Source organism: Cebidichthys violaceus, unplaced genomic scaffold (assembly GCF_023349555.1).
Source record: "Cebidichthys violaceus isolate CVI_PGR_0920_01 unplaced genomic scaffold, fCebVio1.0.p SCAF_9, whole genome shotgun sequence".
Lineage (NCBI taxonomy): Eukaryota > Metazoa > Chordata > Actinopteri > Perciformes > Stichaeidae > Cebidichthys > Cebidichthys violaceus.
The window spans coordinates 7787146-7802145 of NW_027176975.1; the positions used below are offsets into that span (position 1 = coordinate 7787146).

The 15000-nt window shown below is 41.8% G+C and overlaps 4 protein-coding genes across 5 annotated transcripts in view; 1 reads left to right on the forward strand and 3 right to left on the reverse strand.

Moving 5' to 3' along the window:
• Window positions 1-801, reverse strand: part of sart3 (spliceosome associated factor 3, U4/U6 recycling protein) — a 10218-nt gene extending 9417 nt beyond the window's left edge. The window contains exon 1 of the mRNA XM_068702945.1: window positions 595-801. Within this exon, the coding sequence (XP_068559046.1) occupies window positions 595-792 (198 nt within the window). The 5' untranslated portion in view covers window positions 793-801. The remainder of the gene's footprint in view (window positions 1-594) is intronic.
• Window positions 802-940: 139 nt separating this feature from the next.
• iscua (iron-sulfur cluster assembly enzyme a) lies at window positions 941-2590 on the forward strand. Its single transcript, XM_068702948.1, has 5 exons — window positions 941-1110; window positions 1280-1393; window positions 1474-1584; window positions 1674-1752; window positions 2142-2590. The coding sequence occupies exons 1-5, from the start codon at window positions 1009-1011 to the stop codon at window positions 2210-2212; spliced, it is 477 nt and encodes a 158-aa protein (XP_068559049.1). The 5' UTR covers window positions 941-1008; the 3' UTR covers window positions 2213-2590.
• Window positions 2591-8773: 6183 nt separating this feature from the next.
• On the reverse strand, window positions 8774-11937 carry tmem119a (transmembrane protein 119a). Its single transcript, XM_068703900.1, has 2 exons — window positions 11861-11937; window positions 8774-9820 (listed from the first exon to the last, which is right to left on the reverse strand). The coding sequence occupies exon 2, from the start codon at window positions 9803-9805 to the stop codon at window positions 9056-9058; it is 750 nt and encodes a 249-aa protein (XP_068560001.1). The 5' UTR covers window positions 9806-9820; window positions 11861-11937; the 3' UTR covers window positions 8774-9055.
• A 1716-nt stretch (window positions 11938-13653) lies between these two features.
• The window catches only part of coro1ca (coronin, actin binding protein, 1Ca), a 32634-nt gene continuing 31287 nt past the window's right edge, over window positions 13654-15000 (reverse strand). For both annotated transcript variants that reach the window (XM_068702811.1, XM_068702810.1), the window contains one exon: window positions 13654-15000. This exon is cut by the window's right edge and continues 1439 nt beyond it. The gene's annotated coding sequence lies outside the window, so the exon portion shown is untranslated.

Below are 15000 nucleotides of genomic sequence, written 5' to 3' on the forward strand. Positions count from 1 at the left end.
TGCAGGGTTATCCTGTTAGTTTATTAGGTACACTTGGCTGATACCTGATATAGACTGAGTGCAAATTTGTTATAAATGTGGTTTCTCTTAAATGTTTAAGTGGAAGCAAAGACTACAGCATAACTGCAACAGATTTAACTTAACGCTACTGACAAACATTGTAGTGAGGTGTTATTAATACAGCAATTTAAACACTTTAAGCGTGACACACAATTTAGGACAATAAGTACTTTATATGTGCACATGTACTTTCTAACTAAACTACACTGAACGCTGTAACGTCCCACTGGACTGAGATAGTAAAAAAAAAGGCGCGTATAACACGAGAAGCCATTAGCATCACAGATTAGCAGGTCAGCTAATCACGACGGCTAGGTTATTGAATGACGTATCATACGCGCCTAATTGTTTAGGAGAACAGCAGCTGTTTATTGTATTTATTGCTTCCATTAAACCAGAGCAGGAGAGAACAGCTGGTAGTTTTAAAGCGTTGCTGGTTCGTTGTAGCTGACACTGTTTACCGTTCGAACCCATTCATTCTCGTTAGCTCCTCAGCTAACGTTCGTGAACTCAGCTTGGTTGTTGGTTGATTACCTGCTCCTCCAACCGTTGGATCTCTGCTTCATTTTCTTTCTCGTCTTCCGACGAATTGTCCTCTTCCTCTTCTGAATGTTCTACTCCCATACCGTCCTCCTCTTCTTCGTCCGACCCCATGTCTCTCTCCTCCATCCCTGCGTCTCCCTCCTCCATGTCCTGCAAATGCGTTTGCTCTGCGTTGCTCGATGCTGCCATGTTGGAAGTCTGTCTGCCTGGTAACAACCCACAAGAAGGCGTATCGTGAGAGGTGGAGCCTGAACGCACCGTGGACCCACTAACAGTGCTGCTGTTAGCCGCTAGTAGGGGCTCCTTCCTCTGTGATACCTTCCTTCTTTACATGTTTGTCAACAAAGAGTGGCCGTCCTCTCTCGTGCTCACTCGTTGATTTCCGGTAAACATCGGTATCTCAACATGGCGATTGTCTCTTTACGAAACTCCACGTCCTCGCTGTTGTTGTTTACCAGACGGCTATTGAGCCCGGAGCTGAACGCTCTCTGTTCATATCACATAAAGGTAACTAACGTTAATCAAACGTGCTTCTAGCTCGTCATTGTAACCAATGAATGTCACGTGCGTTTTATTCAGTTATGTAACGTTACGTGTGTTGTCTGATCTTTTCAACACTCAAAACAACAAAGCAGTGATGTAACGTTATTATCTTTTGTTGGTCACGTTCTTCAAGGTGGTGGACCACTATGAAAACCCAAGAAATGTGGGAACTCTAGACAAAAACGCCAAGAATGTGGGGACCGGATTGGTGGGTGCACCAGCCTGTGGCGATGTAATGAAACTACAGGTACGGTGAAGGTCAAATGCAGCTGTCATGACTGCCCACTTCCTATTGTTCAACTAGGTTTGATTGTGTATTGTTTTCAGATCCAGGTGGATGAAAATGGCAAGATTGTTGATGCAAAGTTCAAGACATTCGGCTGCGGATCAGCCATTGCTTCCAGCTCTCTTGCAACAGAGTGGGTGAAGGGGAAGTCGGTGAGTTTGTATAACACTGATGAAAAGGAAAGTAGAATAATTGCTTTGCGAGTCTTTTGTTTTTGTTGAAGTGTGGTTTAATCCTGTAGGTTGATGAGGCTCTGAAGATCAGGAACACTGACATTGCCAAAGAACTCTGCCTTCCGCCAGTCAAGCTTCATTGTTCCAGTAAGTTCTTTTTCAAACACCTGAACGCTTATTAGACAGAAAGAAAAATCCAAAATGTCAGTTCACGGCGAGCCACTTGAGCACCGTCAATGCTCCTTTATAGACCGTACACATTACTGAAACTCTACTGGAGGAATGATCACCATTATCCCAAAAGATATTCCCTGCTTTGGTGTTTCAGTGATGGTGGTGGAGAGCACTGTTTAAGTGTACAATTTCCCAGGCATGCCCAGTTTTCATATATTTTAAACTATTCAGTTTGCCGTTTCTCAACTCACTTCTTAAGGTTTTCCTATAATTTGTTTCCTGGCTGAAAGTTTCTTGGTAAAATAAATGCTTGATTTCATGCTCAAAGTGCCTCTAAAACCTCCTCATTCTTTTTCTTTCAGTGCTTGCAGAAGATGCCATAAAAGCAGCGCTGTCAGACTACAGAATAAAACAGCAGGACAAGAAGGAGTAACAAGTGCACACCAGCAGTTAATGAGTTATTAACTTGTCTATCATGTCTCAGTGCCAGCCATGTAATATTTCTCTGCAGTGCTGTTTGGAAGATTGGTTACCATAATACCACATCAGGTCTTGCAACCTCTTCTGGGAGTGATGGGGTTTCCTGCACAGAACACAAAGAGGTCATGAATCAGAAACTATGGGCCAGTGTGTTTTTATTTTATTTTTGGCATTTAGGCAGTATTTGGCTATTTGCTGATCCCACATGGAGGATTCCATTTGTAAATGCATTTAGGTCGGCAGCTTAAGTACGTATACAAAATCCTGATGCAGAATATTGTGTGAGACTGTGTGCTTATTGTGACTCAAGTTATTAAAAACATTTTCAGTGCGTCTGTGTCGATATCATCCACCAGAGCCTACATCAAGCGGAGCCACCCTCTGTTGGCGCAAAAGTACTTTTTTTAGTACAAGCAGCACTGCCAGCATGAGGAGAGTTACTAATACACATAGCACAACGAGCAGAGAGATGACCACTGCAGAGTCTTGTTGTGTGAAGGGTTGTGGGTTGCGAGTGGGCCAGAGTGCATCTCTGTTGGTGGAGAGCAAAGATTGAGTCCCTTCCGCTGAGGTTGCATTATTCTGGGGGGTCCGACCTGTGATGTTGTCTCTGCATTTCTGTTCCTCATCAGGGGTAGGAGTAGTGTTTTTTAAATGGGGTGGGCTGACTGATTGTGTTTTATTTAGGGACAAACACTCCTCATAGGTAAGGGTCTCTAAAGAGTAGTGACTAAGCAACACACAAGTCTTGTGAACATCTTTTAAAAGAAGTCCCACAGTGGTTTCTTGTGATTTTCGCCCTGACAAGCTTCCCAAATACCTCCTGTTTTTCAATGAGCTTGGTCCTGTGGGCTCCACCGCCAGCGTCTCCAGCTTTCCTTCCAATGCTGAGTTAAGGTCCAGTTGGTGGCTCCTCTCATTTGGCTTCAGGACACGAGGACAGATAGCCATGACGGAGAGGTTCAGGAGCAGGCGGTGAGCAAGGTGGACCGGCTCGGTGCACACCAGGTCTGTGGCCATCTTCAGCCGACCACTCAGCAGCCAGCGGTAAAGATACAAGATGTCACACTCGCACACCCACAGGTTGTTGGCGAGGTCCACGGATCGGAGACGTGGCAGACTGTCAAAGGCGCTCTCTGGGACTGAACGCAGGCAGTTGCTGTTGATCTTCAGGACCTGCAGGTTGACCAGGGCAGACAGCGAGGGCAGGTCCAGGACAGAGATGCAATTTGCAGAGAGGTCTAAATGGGTCAGTGATGGAGGAAGATTCAGAGGGAGGCTTGTAAGCCTGTTCCCCTTCAGAGTCAGGACCTGTAGCTTGTTAAGACCTAGGAGTGCCCCGGGTTGAATGGCACGGATGCGGTTGTCCTCCAGATCCAGGCGAGTGAGATTCCCCAGTTGTCGCAGGGCACCTGAGGTGATATAAGTGATGCGGTTTTCTTGCAGCAGCAGGGACTCCAGGCTTGAGGGCAGGCCACGTGGGAAGCGGGCCAGCAGGTTATGACTGAGGCTCAGCTCCTGCAGGTCAGAGAAGGGCCGAAGTAGGTGGTCCACGTTACAGAGCTGGTTTCTGGCCACAGATAGAGCCGAGGTACTGAGAGGGACAGAGCGAGGAAGTGACCTGAGACCCAGGGACTCGCACAAAACCAGGAATCCTGGGCGAGGACAGCAGCAGCCAGGAGGACAGGGAAACGTTATGAGGCAGGCTAGAGGACAGAGTACCAGTAGGACACCACATCGGCACCAAAGCATGACTCACTGCCAGGAATAAGGGAGAAGAGACAACCGCATTAGACACATCTCTCACTTGCTTTAACAGAAAGCACCCTTTATGTACGGTTTATTAATTGTAACAAATGGCTTTATGTAAACCTGTGACAAAGGGTGACTTAATAGAATGCACCACCAAAAAAGTAAATAAAGGCTTAGCACTTACCATTTTCTTCTCCTGTATCATCTGCTCCTCTGAGGAGATGGGCAGGCTTGTGGTCCTTACATGATCCACCGTCTTGCTAAAGATATAACTACTGCTGTTGTTGAGAATTCCTGGCAGATGCTCATCAAAGTTTAACGACAGCCTTAAGGTGCTGCATTACCTATTCTGGATCCTCTTCACCATTCAAATTGATTGAGAGGTCATATTGCTTGTCAGTGGCAGACATTGAAAAGAGTTCAAATTCACAGAGAAAAAACTTCAAGGTGAGATAATCTATGTAAAAAAAACAAGAAATAAAAGATACAGGTGTATCAAATATTCCTTATCTGAGGTGACCAAGGATCCTTGAACTCAAACAGAGAGTGAATGTATCTAACAGGCCGTGGACGAAGAGCCTTGGTGGGTGGTCCCGTGGCCGTGTGTCTTCCCATCACCTGGTGGGAAGAGTGAAAGTGAAGGGGTAGTATTTGCTCGAATTATTTAGCACCTCGTTGACAATAGAGCGGGGAATCTGACACTGGTGCAAGGCACTGCCAGAGCTCACGTTTCATCCACCACTGGGTTACGCTTGCCTTTGTGCTGTTGTGCTGTTATCTTTGATGTTTGATCTTCCAAGAGCTGACCCATTTATGATTAAGCTCAAACTTTATTTACAACATTTTTTTCTGCTTCAGACATTTAGCAATGCTTAATCACATTTTAAAACATTTGTAATGATTTTTTTAAAGAAATTTCATATATGTGTACCCATATCAAGATGGATTTGGTAAATACGATGTGCATTAACAAACCACAATACTTGCACTTTGCACATGAGATCATAATTCCATTGCGAAAAAATAGAGAAAAATATGCAGCTCTCCAGCTAGAACTTGAGCAGCTGAAACTTAAACATCAGCCCAACATGAGCTGTGAAGATGAGCTCAAGGTTGAAAGCAGAAAGATGTCAGAGGACCTGGAGGCCACAAAGCAGCTGATGGCTGAGAAGGACGCTCTGGTTCACCAGATGGAGGAGATCCAAACCCTACAGAAATATGTCTCTGAGAAACAGAAGACGTTTTTCAAAGACTTGGAGGACCTGAAGGCTAAGCTGCAAAGGGCTGAAACCATCAGCGGCTGTCAGGAGGAGAAGGTGAAGCAGCTTACCACTGAACTGGAGAGACAGGTGATATAAACAGACTCTCTCCAGAAACAAGTGGAGACAAATAAGCTCCTACAGGAGAAAAACAGCACCCTGCACGAAGAAGTGAGGGAGCTCAAAGCGGCTCAAGCAATCAGTCAAGAAAAGTTGTCAGCAGAGATCCAGGTTGAGAAAGATATAAGTGAAGCTCTCCAACAAGAACTTCAGAAGCTGAAACTTTGAGATATGATCAATCTGAGGTAGGAAACTGAGCTTGAGGCTGAAAGAGAAAAGAGCGACAGCCTTCAGAAACAGCTTGAGAAAGAAACACAGTCCAAAGCTGAGAAGGCCAAAGAAGACCTGAAGGCCATAAAGCAGTTGATGGCTGAGAAGAAATATGTGGAGGAGGAGATCAAGACCCTGAAGGACAACGCTTCTGAGAAAGAGAAGATCTCAAGGAAAAACAGGCCTCAACCAACCAGGTGCAGGTCACTAAGCTCCAGCCTGAGGAGGTCAGTCAGAGCCTCCGAACTGACCATGACAAGGTCAAAGAAGAGAACCAAGACAAGACCAGGAAGCAGGAGAAGTACGCCCCCAATGATTCACCAAATCTTGAGGTGCTGAAAGACTTTGAGGGGAAGAAAAAAAAGAAACTCTCGGCCTGGAACAAATTCAAACGTTCCCTGGGTTTGAATAAGAATCCTGGAATGTAATGGGGCGATTGTGGCTCAGTGGAGTGTGTGAATGTGTGTGAATGTTATACCGATGGACAGGTGACCTGCCATCAGTATAACAATAAAACTAAACACTACATTATATTCTGCCAGCTCATTGCTTTGGTTAACTAAAAGTGCTTAGCTAAAGTTTGCAAAAGATTTTGGTCATGGTTTAAAGAAAAAAGACAGGATCGATAAGCACTCACAGCAGTGCAACATGTAAGAAGTTAAAGTCTTAATCCAGACTAAAAGCAACACAGGTTAAACTGGCAAATGCAGGAAGCACAGCTAGCAAAAAATCGTCGACTGTGGGAATGTGTAAATCAACAGATTATAATATCACTGCCCCATATCACACACAATAAATCTGACTATAACGTGTGTATACCGGGATGAATAAGGTATCTTCTGTTCTATTATATGAAAAGAATGCATTTCAGCATCACAGTAACTTCTTTTATTTTATTTTCTTAATTTAGCAGCTGCTGCTGTGTTGCTTTCAGCCTGGATGGTGTTTTTAACTAGTTTGTATTTCTTTAAACTTACAGTTAGTTCCATTCATAAAATATGGCGCTCTGCTGACAGCAGACTTGTCCATGGTGGTGATTGGTCATGTGCTGCAAACTTGGGCCTTTTATGTGAACACGCTCACAGCCAGATAAAGAAACCATGACTTGACTTATCGAGTTGGTAACCACTGCAGATTCAGATTCTACTCACTCCACCTCGAACAGACCTTAAGTAAATTCAAGAACATTGTGCTGATAATGCCTCTGTGTCACTCTTCACTTGAAAGAAAAAAATGAATGTACGACATTGAACATGTGGTATTGTGGTATTAATAGTTTTATTATTAAATAAGCTATAAGGAAATTCAGAACATAGATTCAGTCAGTGCGGGCCAGAGGACTGCCTCCATTCACGGCTCTCAACATGGCGACTTTATGTACTTTAAACATCGATGGGCGACGGCCGACAATTAGCACCTAACTGTTAACGGTGCTAACAACACGAACAGCGCAAACAATGACAAGAGTGCTGATGAGTTGAAAGTGAAGTGCAGTCAATAAGCCGCTCTCTGCTGTCTGTCGACAACACGTTCGAGTCTGCAGAGCCCTGAAGCTCCGCCCCCGCTGCTTCACAGAGTTTATTCAGAGTTTTTTTAAGTATTAAATGTGTCTAGTGTCCAAATTACCCTCCTTTGGTCAACAGCAATACACCCGCCAAGTGTGAAGAAGATGAGATAAACTGTTCTCGAGATATGTGAAAAACATACCCAAATACACAGACAGAAAGACAGATTCCTTGCTTTAAGTTGTGCACAAAAGTATCCTCTTTTTTTAAAAACGTTTCTTATCTTAGGTTTCTTTTGGTCTGCATTGTCTTTCATCATGAAACTCTATCCACCATTTTCAATAATGACAAAAACATAATTATCAACAATTTTATTCAACATAACCAAAGAAAACTGCCATTTTGTAAACAATAAACTGTCACTTATAGGAATCATCTGTGTTAAAACATGTGATGACATCAATCTGAGGTTAAAGAGTTTTAAACATGACAAAAGTCTGGCCCTTTAATCATACAAACTCAAACTTGGTTAAGATGCTTAGAGTCATAACCTTAATGGGACAGTGAGTTGGATGTATCTTCTCCAGTGTAATCTGAATTTTTATTCAAATTATATCAGATGAATTTTACAAATATGTCTCAGCTTTTGATTTTTAGATATTGTTTTAGCCACCATAAGTTAAAGTTAAACCTGTTACACCAGCAAAATATCCAACTACTTATCTCCGTACAAATTATTACGTTAAAAACAAAACACATGATTTATCTTAAACACAAGTATTACTTCTTATAAAAACAAACCTGATCCACAAAGTTGTTATACCCCAGAACCCCTACGTTTCATGCTGAAGGCACGTCAGAACTATTAACCAAATAAATATATAGACAGATAATATGTATGTTTTTACTTAAACTTCTCAGAAATAACACAGTTGCAAACTGTGCTTTTGGTGTAAATCTTTGTGAATTAGGTTTGTAAAGGAAAATAAAATATATGATATAAAACAAAATAACATTATGCAAAATGAAGTAAATATGAATGTAAATATAAAGAGATAGTTTTGTTACTTATCCAACAAATCAAGTTTACTGGATTCTCACTTTGCTTTATTTACAGCAGCAAAGGTTTTTCTTTAAATGACAGACTGGTTCAGCCAAAGCTTTTAGCTGCTGAAAAGATGCCACAAGGTACAGCAGGACATACTGAGGAGGTTCCTCTGTCTATAGGCAGGCATATGGAGTTATACATCTCGGTATTAAAAACACACAAATACTTTTTTTGTTATCATTTCAATTTATAGAACATGGAAAATACAGGATTCCCATTCTTAATTATCTTCAAAATATTGTTTTTCTTGTCTTTCTTCTCTTAAAATAAACAGATTTATAAGAAAAATGTTTCTTTCGCAGTTTCAAGTGATGCTACTTCAAAAGGCACAGTGATATGATATAAGGAGGTTAAGACTACTTACTGTGGCAATCACTGATAAAAAACAACTGTGTGACCACAGGTAGACTACGGACAAACAGACCACTGAGCCACTTTGAAGGTTTAAAGGTTGTTGGCATGTTGCAAAGTGTTGGCTTTTTAATCTTTGTATGTATCAAAAACTGTGACATGCAACTTTTATAGACAGGATTTATGCAGCAACACAATTTAGTATTTTATTTATGATTTCTAGTAACATATCTTCTATCAATTACATTTTTTAATCACGCCATAGTTGATATATTCATGAACTTGTAGTTTTAACTGTTTAATCATTGGGCATGAGCCTCACAAATACATTTATTGGTGGAAGTTGTAAATGGGCATACCAGATTTGAATCACAAATGCATTTCTATATATTTTTCCATATGTGGGCAATATAACCAACCTGTCTGATCTTGTTTTTATGTCGTGGTTGCAACATTTCCCCTCTTAAGCCAACATCAGCCTTGACCATGCCCTAGTGGTGGGCCTTCTTCAGGTGGCAGGTGCAGACTGAATGACCAGAGCTGGTGCTGGGGCTGGAGCTCTGCTGCACCTCCTCCCTGTGCTTTGGCTGCTCTTTGTGCTTGGGCTCCTCTCTCTGCCTTTCCACCTCCTCTGCCTCCCTGACCTTTCTGACCTCTTGGCGGGGCGACGACCTGACGTCCCTGCCCCTCTCACCCACCAGAGCCTTGGAGGGCACGCGCAGGTGCTTGGGGGAGGCCATGCTCTGAGTCTGCACCCTCTTCACGTGGTCGACGGCGTACGGCCTCTCCTGGGGCTCGCTTGAATTTTTGCGTGCGCCGGTTTTATCAGCCACAGACTTCTTGTTTGGCTGAGGAGGGGGTTTGAAGGCCTCCAGCTTGCGCTTATGACTCATGGCAGAGGCGCAGCAGATGATGAAGACCATGACGATGAGAAGAGAGGTCACGACGATGATGATGAGCAGATTCTCCTGCAGGAAGTCCACTACTCGGGTGAGGACGAAGTCCTTCAGGCGGATCATGGTGGTGGTGATGGTGTTGGTGATGGTGCTGGTCAGGGTGGGAGCTCCAGTGGCAGCAGAGACCTGAACAGGTGCTCGAGTGGAGAAAGAGGTTGGAAAAATGAGCTCCAGCTCTGCTTCATCACCGCTGCCGTCCATTGATGTGTTGTAGAACAGAGGGGTGGCGTGACACAGTGAGAGCAGGGTCACACAGGTGACGAGAAAAAACAAACGGGACTTCATCTTCTCCTCTGAGTCCTGTAACAACAACAATGGCTATCTTGAATTTAGGATCAAATAAGGAAATACAACTATTTCCATATCTAATCTAACAGATGCTTGAGACCCCTAAAGGCTAGAGCCATGAATTGGTTAGCTTAGCTTTGTAAAAGACTGGAAAGGGGGAAACAGTTAGCCTGACTCTGTCCAAAGGATACAGAAAGCATCTACCAGCACCATAAAGCTTACTAATGAACACTTCATCCAGTTTGTATAACTTCTCTTTTTCGTCTATCGTTTAATAATCTTGTGACCTCTTAGATATTTCTTGTGACGCATTGTCAATACTAACTCCTGTCAAGTAGTCTTTTATGCAACAGACACATACTAAGAAAATAAAACAATATTTTAAACATCTGTTTCCATCTGAAATGCAACTTCAGTATTCATCGTCACTCAGGTTTTTCTAGGGTTTCTGCCGTTCCCCATAGGACCAGATTTATTTTAGCAGGCAATTGAGCAGCCATTACTTATTTGGGGTGGAGACAGTGAGTTTGGTGCTGAAGGCCTTATAATTTGTAAAGTAGAGGGAGGCCACCCATCCACCACACCAAAGCCAGGAGGAAGCTATATTCCAGGGTGAGCACAGAGGCTGTGGCCTCTATATTTACACTGGGCAGCAGCTGTTGTAGGCTACACCAGCCCACAGCAGCGCAGACCTGAGGAAGATATTTCTGCTTCCAGTAAAACCAGCATTTACTGACAGTACAACTGTATGAATAAACTTCCTGACCCAATATTATATTTCTTCCATCCTTCTTCTTCTCAATGTGAAGTCAAGCTCTAACAAAAAAAATACAGTAGTGCAGGGCTCAGTCTGTTACCATTCAGAATAGACAGTATAATTATACAGTGCTAAGCTGTAACGACAAGCTTCTAATCAGCATCATGCTATAGTGAACCTGCTGCCGCTCAGATTTACATTACACGGTGTGAAACCCCCCTCCCTGTGTGGTCTCTGCTGGGCCACATGGTAGGCTGGGTCTTCATCCTTAGATGTAAAGCTATAGGACAGCACTGCCCCTTGAATCCTCATAATTATAGCCATAATTACATTCCCCGTATTTCACTGGAGGGTCCACATTACCTTCAACTGAAGGCCATCAGACACTACATATGCAATTAAGCCATTTCATGACATTTGAGTGCTCAATGTCTCAAACTCTTGAATCTTCCTTAAATTTACAGCAGCATTTTTTATGACTGCATCTTTACATCAAATAGAAATATCGTAGATGTCTTGGCCATCATTAATTACACATTTACTCCAAATTCAGTCTGACAGACGTGGTCGTTTTGGAAAAGTTAGTCTCTGAAAATAAGCATTACGTTGCAAAGATGGTGCCTCTGGCAATGGTTAGACCATTTCTAAGCATATTCTTACATATTAACATATTATAAACATATACATATTAGGTAACCTACAGTACAGTAGATTAGACACACAGGATGAACATTCATTACATCATTGACCTTTAAATAGAATGAAGAAAAAACCTTGAGGGTTGAAAGAAGCATTCTTTTATAAGTAAGTGTTATTTCAGCGATGTAAATTATACCACTACAATTTAAAGCCCTGCATTATAAATCTTAATTAAGTAATACTTTGAAAGTATTAGCAAATTATACTAAAAGTATCAAACGGAAAGGTCCTCGTATACCATATCTTATGAACTGAAAATCTATAAAGTAACTGTAGCTGTTAAATCATTGTAATGGATTATAGTATTATAGTGAAATATTCCTCCCTGAAATGTAGTGGAGTATAAGTATAAGGTGAAATACTCAAGTGAAGTAAAAGTATCACAAAATTGGAGTTCTTGAAACATACTTATTTACATTCCACCACCACATGTTAGTTTTATGAACTAACTTTAAACAATATGAACCAATGGATCATAAGACTTGAAACTTTACTCAACATGTCAGTTTAAATACACAGACTGCTCTGAAATACATTACATATTTGTCTGTGGTTTTAACTTGCTTTAAATTATTTTCAAACATAAACATACTTACAGAAAGTGTTATCCTGGGTTTCTCCTCTGAACAGCACAACACAGGGCAGAAGACAGAGAGGAAAATAAAAGGGAGAAACAAGAAGAAAGTACGAGGGAAAGAGAGTTTCCGAGCATCCGTCCTCCTTGCTGAGTTATACAGACTGGGTTTTTTTTACGGAGCTCTAAAAAGTCTGCTCACTGCAAAATAATGTCCATCCCTCTATTTCCAACCTCTCCTCCCTCTTACTGCCTCCCTTATTCCCTCTCCTTCCTCCTGCACATATGGGATGTCCATCTGGGATTGAACCGCTTTACAGTACTGAATTATGAGCGGTATACAGTATTTATTCTGTATATAATTTACTAATACCAGAGAAATACAAAATGGTCTCCAGAAAGGGCCTTCAATTTGTATGATTTTGTGATGTACCACAATGTGTGTTGATTTATTCAACGTTAGACTCAAACTTAAACTGAGCTTTCAGCTTTGAAACTCACTGCAGAGACATTGCAGTGAGAACACGAGTCCCATGTTTTAAGGAAATGTGTATTTCTGTACTTTGCGGGGCGAGTCCCAAGAGTCCTCTGCCTCCCACTGAGTCCTCTCTAATTAAGTCCTCGTTGATTACACCCTGTATCTACAGGGCACACAAGACCAGCACAGAGAGAAAGTAACCCCTTTCATCCCGATACGCACGTACAGAGGGAACATATAAACTGCATGGTCTTTTAGCAGCACTTATCTCTGGATAAGTCTTTAAATATACAGGGCGTCTATTTCAGGCTGCTAATGTTGAGCTGTTGATATTACACCTGATCAGCATGAGATTTAGTGAAAAAGGGAAGCAATTCCCCAGGTTCAGGATGCAAAGAACCTTGATAGAAGGTTTCTGTGCGTTTACAAAAGTTCTGTTTCCAATTTTTGCTGTAACATAGACTTGCACTGAAATAGTGTTTGGTTATTTTTGGTGGCTCGAACACAATAGCAGTTCTTTGGCTAACTTTATATTAAATGCAATCAACTGTACACCATCTGTATATATAACCGTTTGCCAGTAGAGTTGGGCTCAGTCTATAAAAGAGAATAGCAATAATTAAAACAAAGAATATGCCTAGTTTTCATAACACTGATGGTAATCTGACCACTAAAATTATTAGGCTGGTAATATTTCACCAAATCAAAATACCCAAATTGAACATGAATTGATCCTATATACAAAATATTTTCTGTATAGCCAAAGCCTGATGTCACTTATTCCTCTGCGTCCTAGAAAATATTAAATTAAACACTGATGCACTAGCCGACATTCCCCCCCTCCCTCCCCCCTCACAATGAAGATGGACAGTGTAGATTATTTTGAGTCAATCACACACAGTGTCCGGCTGCCGTAAACTCACTGGAGCACTGACTGTCTGCAGCCAATAGCGGTCGAAAACAAATGTCTTCCTGTCAGAGTTATGATTCTTCTTTCTTTAGGGAAACAACAATTACACTGTAAAGATTTGCAACCCATTTTTAAAGATGCATGTCTTCAGAGGAACACATTGGACAGGCTAAGAAAGTTGTAAATTACCAAGACATGGACTCCTTGTTGATTTTGGTCTTTTCATGGGGTTTGTTGACAAGAAAATATATAGTCCAACACCGCACCAGCCTCAACCTTCAAAGAGGCTGAGGCTTTATTTCCAGTACCGTCTTCCTCTTGACTTCAGTGCAGTTGTTGTACTCAAACTGGACTTCAGGCTTGCATCGAAAGGCTCAAAAAAACACTTCTTAAACAGTAATGACCGAATGCAAAAGATACAGTGAAGCCATTTTAAAAAGTCTTTATTTTTTTTTTTCTTATAATCAATGTTTGATGCTTGAAGCAAGAATAATGAACAAAAATGCTGAGCAGACCTCCAACATGAGGCTTCATTCTGGTTCATTTTGGTCTGATTTTCTTTCTTGATATTTGTACGACCTCCGACATTGACAGAGGCTCTGCTTTTCTCAAGATGCATTATGGCAAGGTGCAGGGAACACAGACGAAGAGAAACATTTAAAACACACCTCCCACACAAATACCCTCTTCAGCACAGCCACAAAAAAAAAAAAAGAAAAAGAAAATTTATGGTCATGTTATTTACACAGCTTTCACTCGGTTTCCTAGACCTAAATAACAAACATACATCTATCTTTCAACATTTCTCCAACCTACAGAGTCCCTTTGGATCGCTATTCACTACTCCTCAAAACTTTGCTCTCGTGCCACCAGTGCTATAAAGAATCCATAGAGTGGCAGATAGAGCAGTATCATGTGTGTCAAGACACATTTCTAGAGCCCTCCTGCAATTTCCTGTTGCTAATATTCTACGACTCGCTGCTCAAATTGCATCTCAAAGCCACGGTGACTCAAAAGGCTGCTGACAGCTTCTCGGTTTGACATCATTTTTCAAGATGTTTTGAATACCCGTACCGAGGTGGAAAGTGTCAAAATGTCAGGGGCACATTGCTTACTAACAAACCTCGACCAGTAATGCTGCCTGGTGTATTGTGGGATGGACTGGCAGGACTTCATGATGTCATCCACAAACAGCTGACACAGTACTTTAGGAGCAGAGTCCTTTGAACATAGTTTTCTTTTTAACCAAGTATAGCACCGCAAAGTGGTTTTCAATCCGGGCACCTATCAACGCTTCCATTTACTACACAAACCTACTCTCAAACACTTGCATGGTCACCTCTATGGCACTTTCAGGTCTTTACAGTGGTAATAATTATTGAAGGCAAACAACAGACTGAACCATTACCCACCTCAGCTTTTCACTGAGAAACAAATCTAAAACATCAAGAGGAGCTTTTATCATAGCTGTCTGGTCAAAAACAGCTCAGGCTGGACAATTCAATAGTTGCTTGATTTTGTGATAATTAAACTGAACAGGAGCTTCTGAGAAATAAACCATTAAAAAAAAAAAAAGTGGAAGCGCTAAGAGGGAAATAAGCACAGCTGGAACAAGAAACAGGCTAAAATTAACAGTGAAGCAATACCCAACTATTCAATTCATCCAGGTTAGAGGCCAGTCTTGGACATTCTACCGTGAGTCCATTTCATAACCCCGCCCCCCCAACAAGAAACAAAGCAGGAATATCCACAGTGACAGGTACCCAAAAGACCA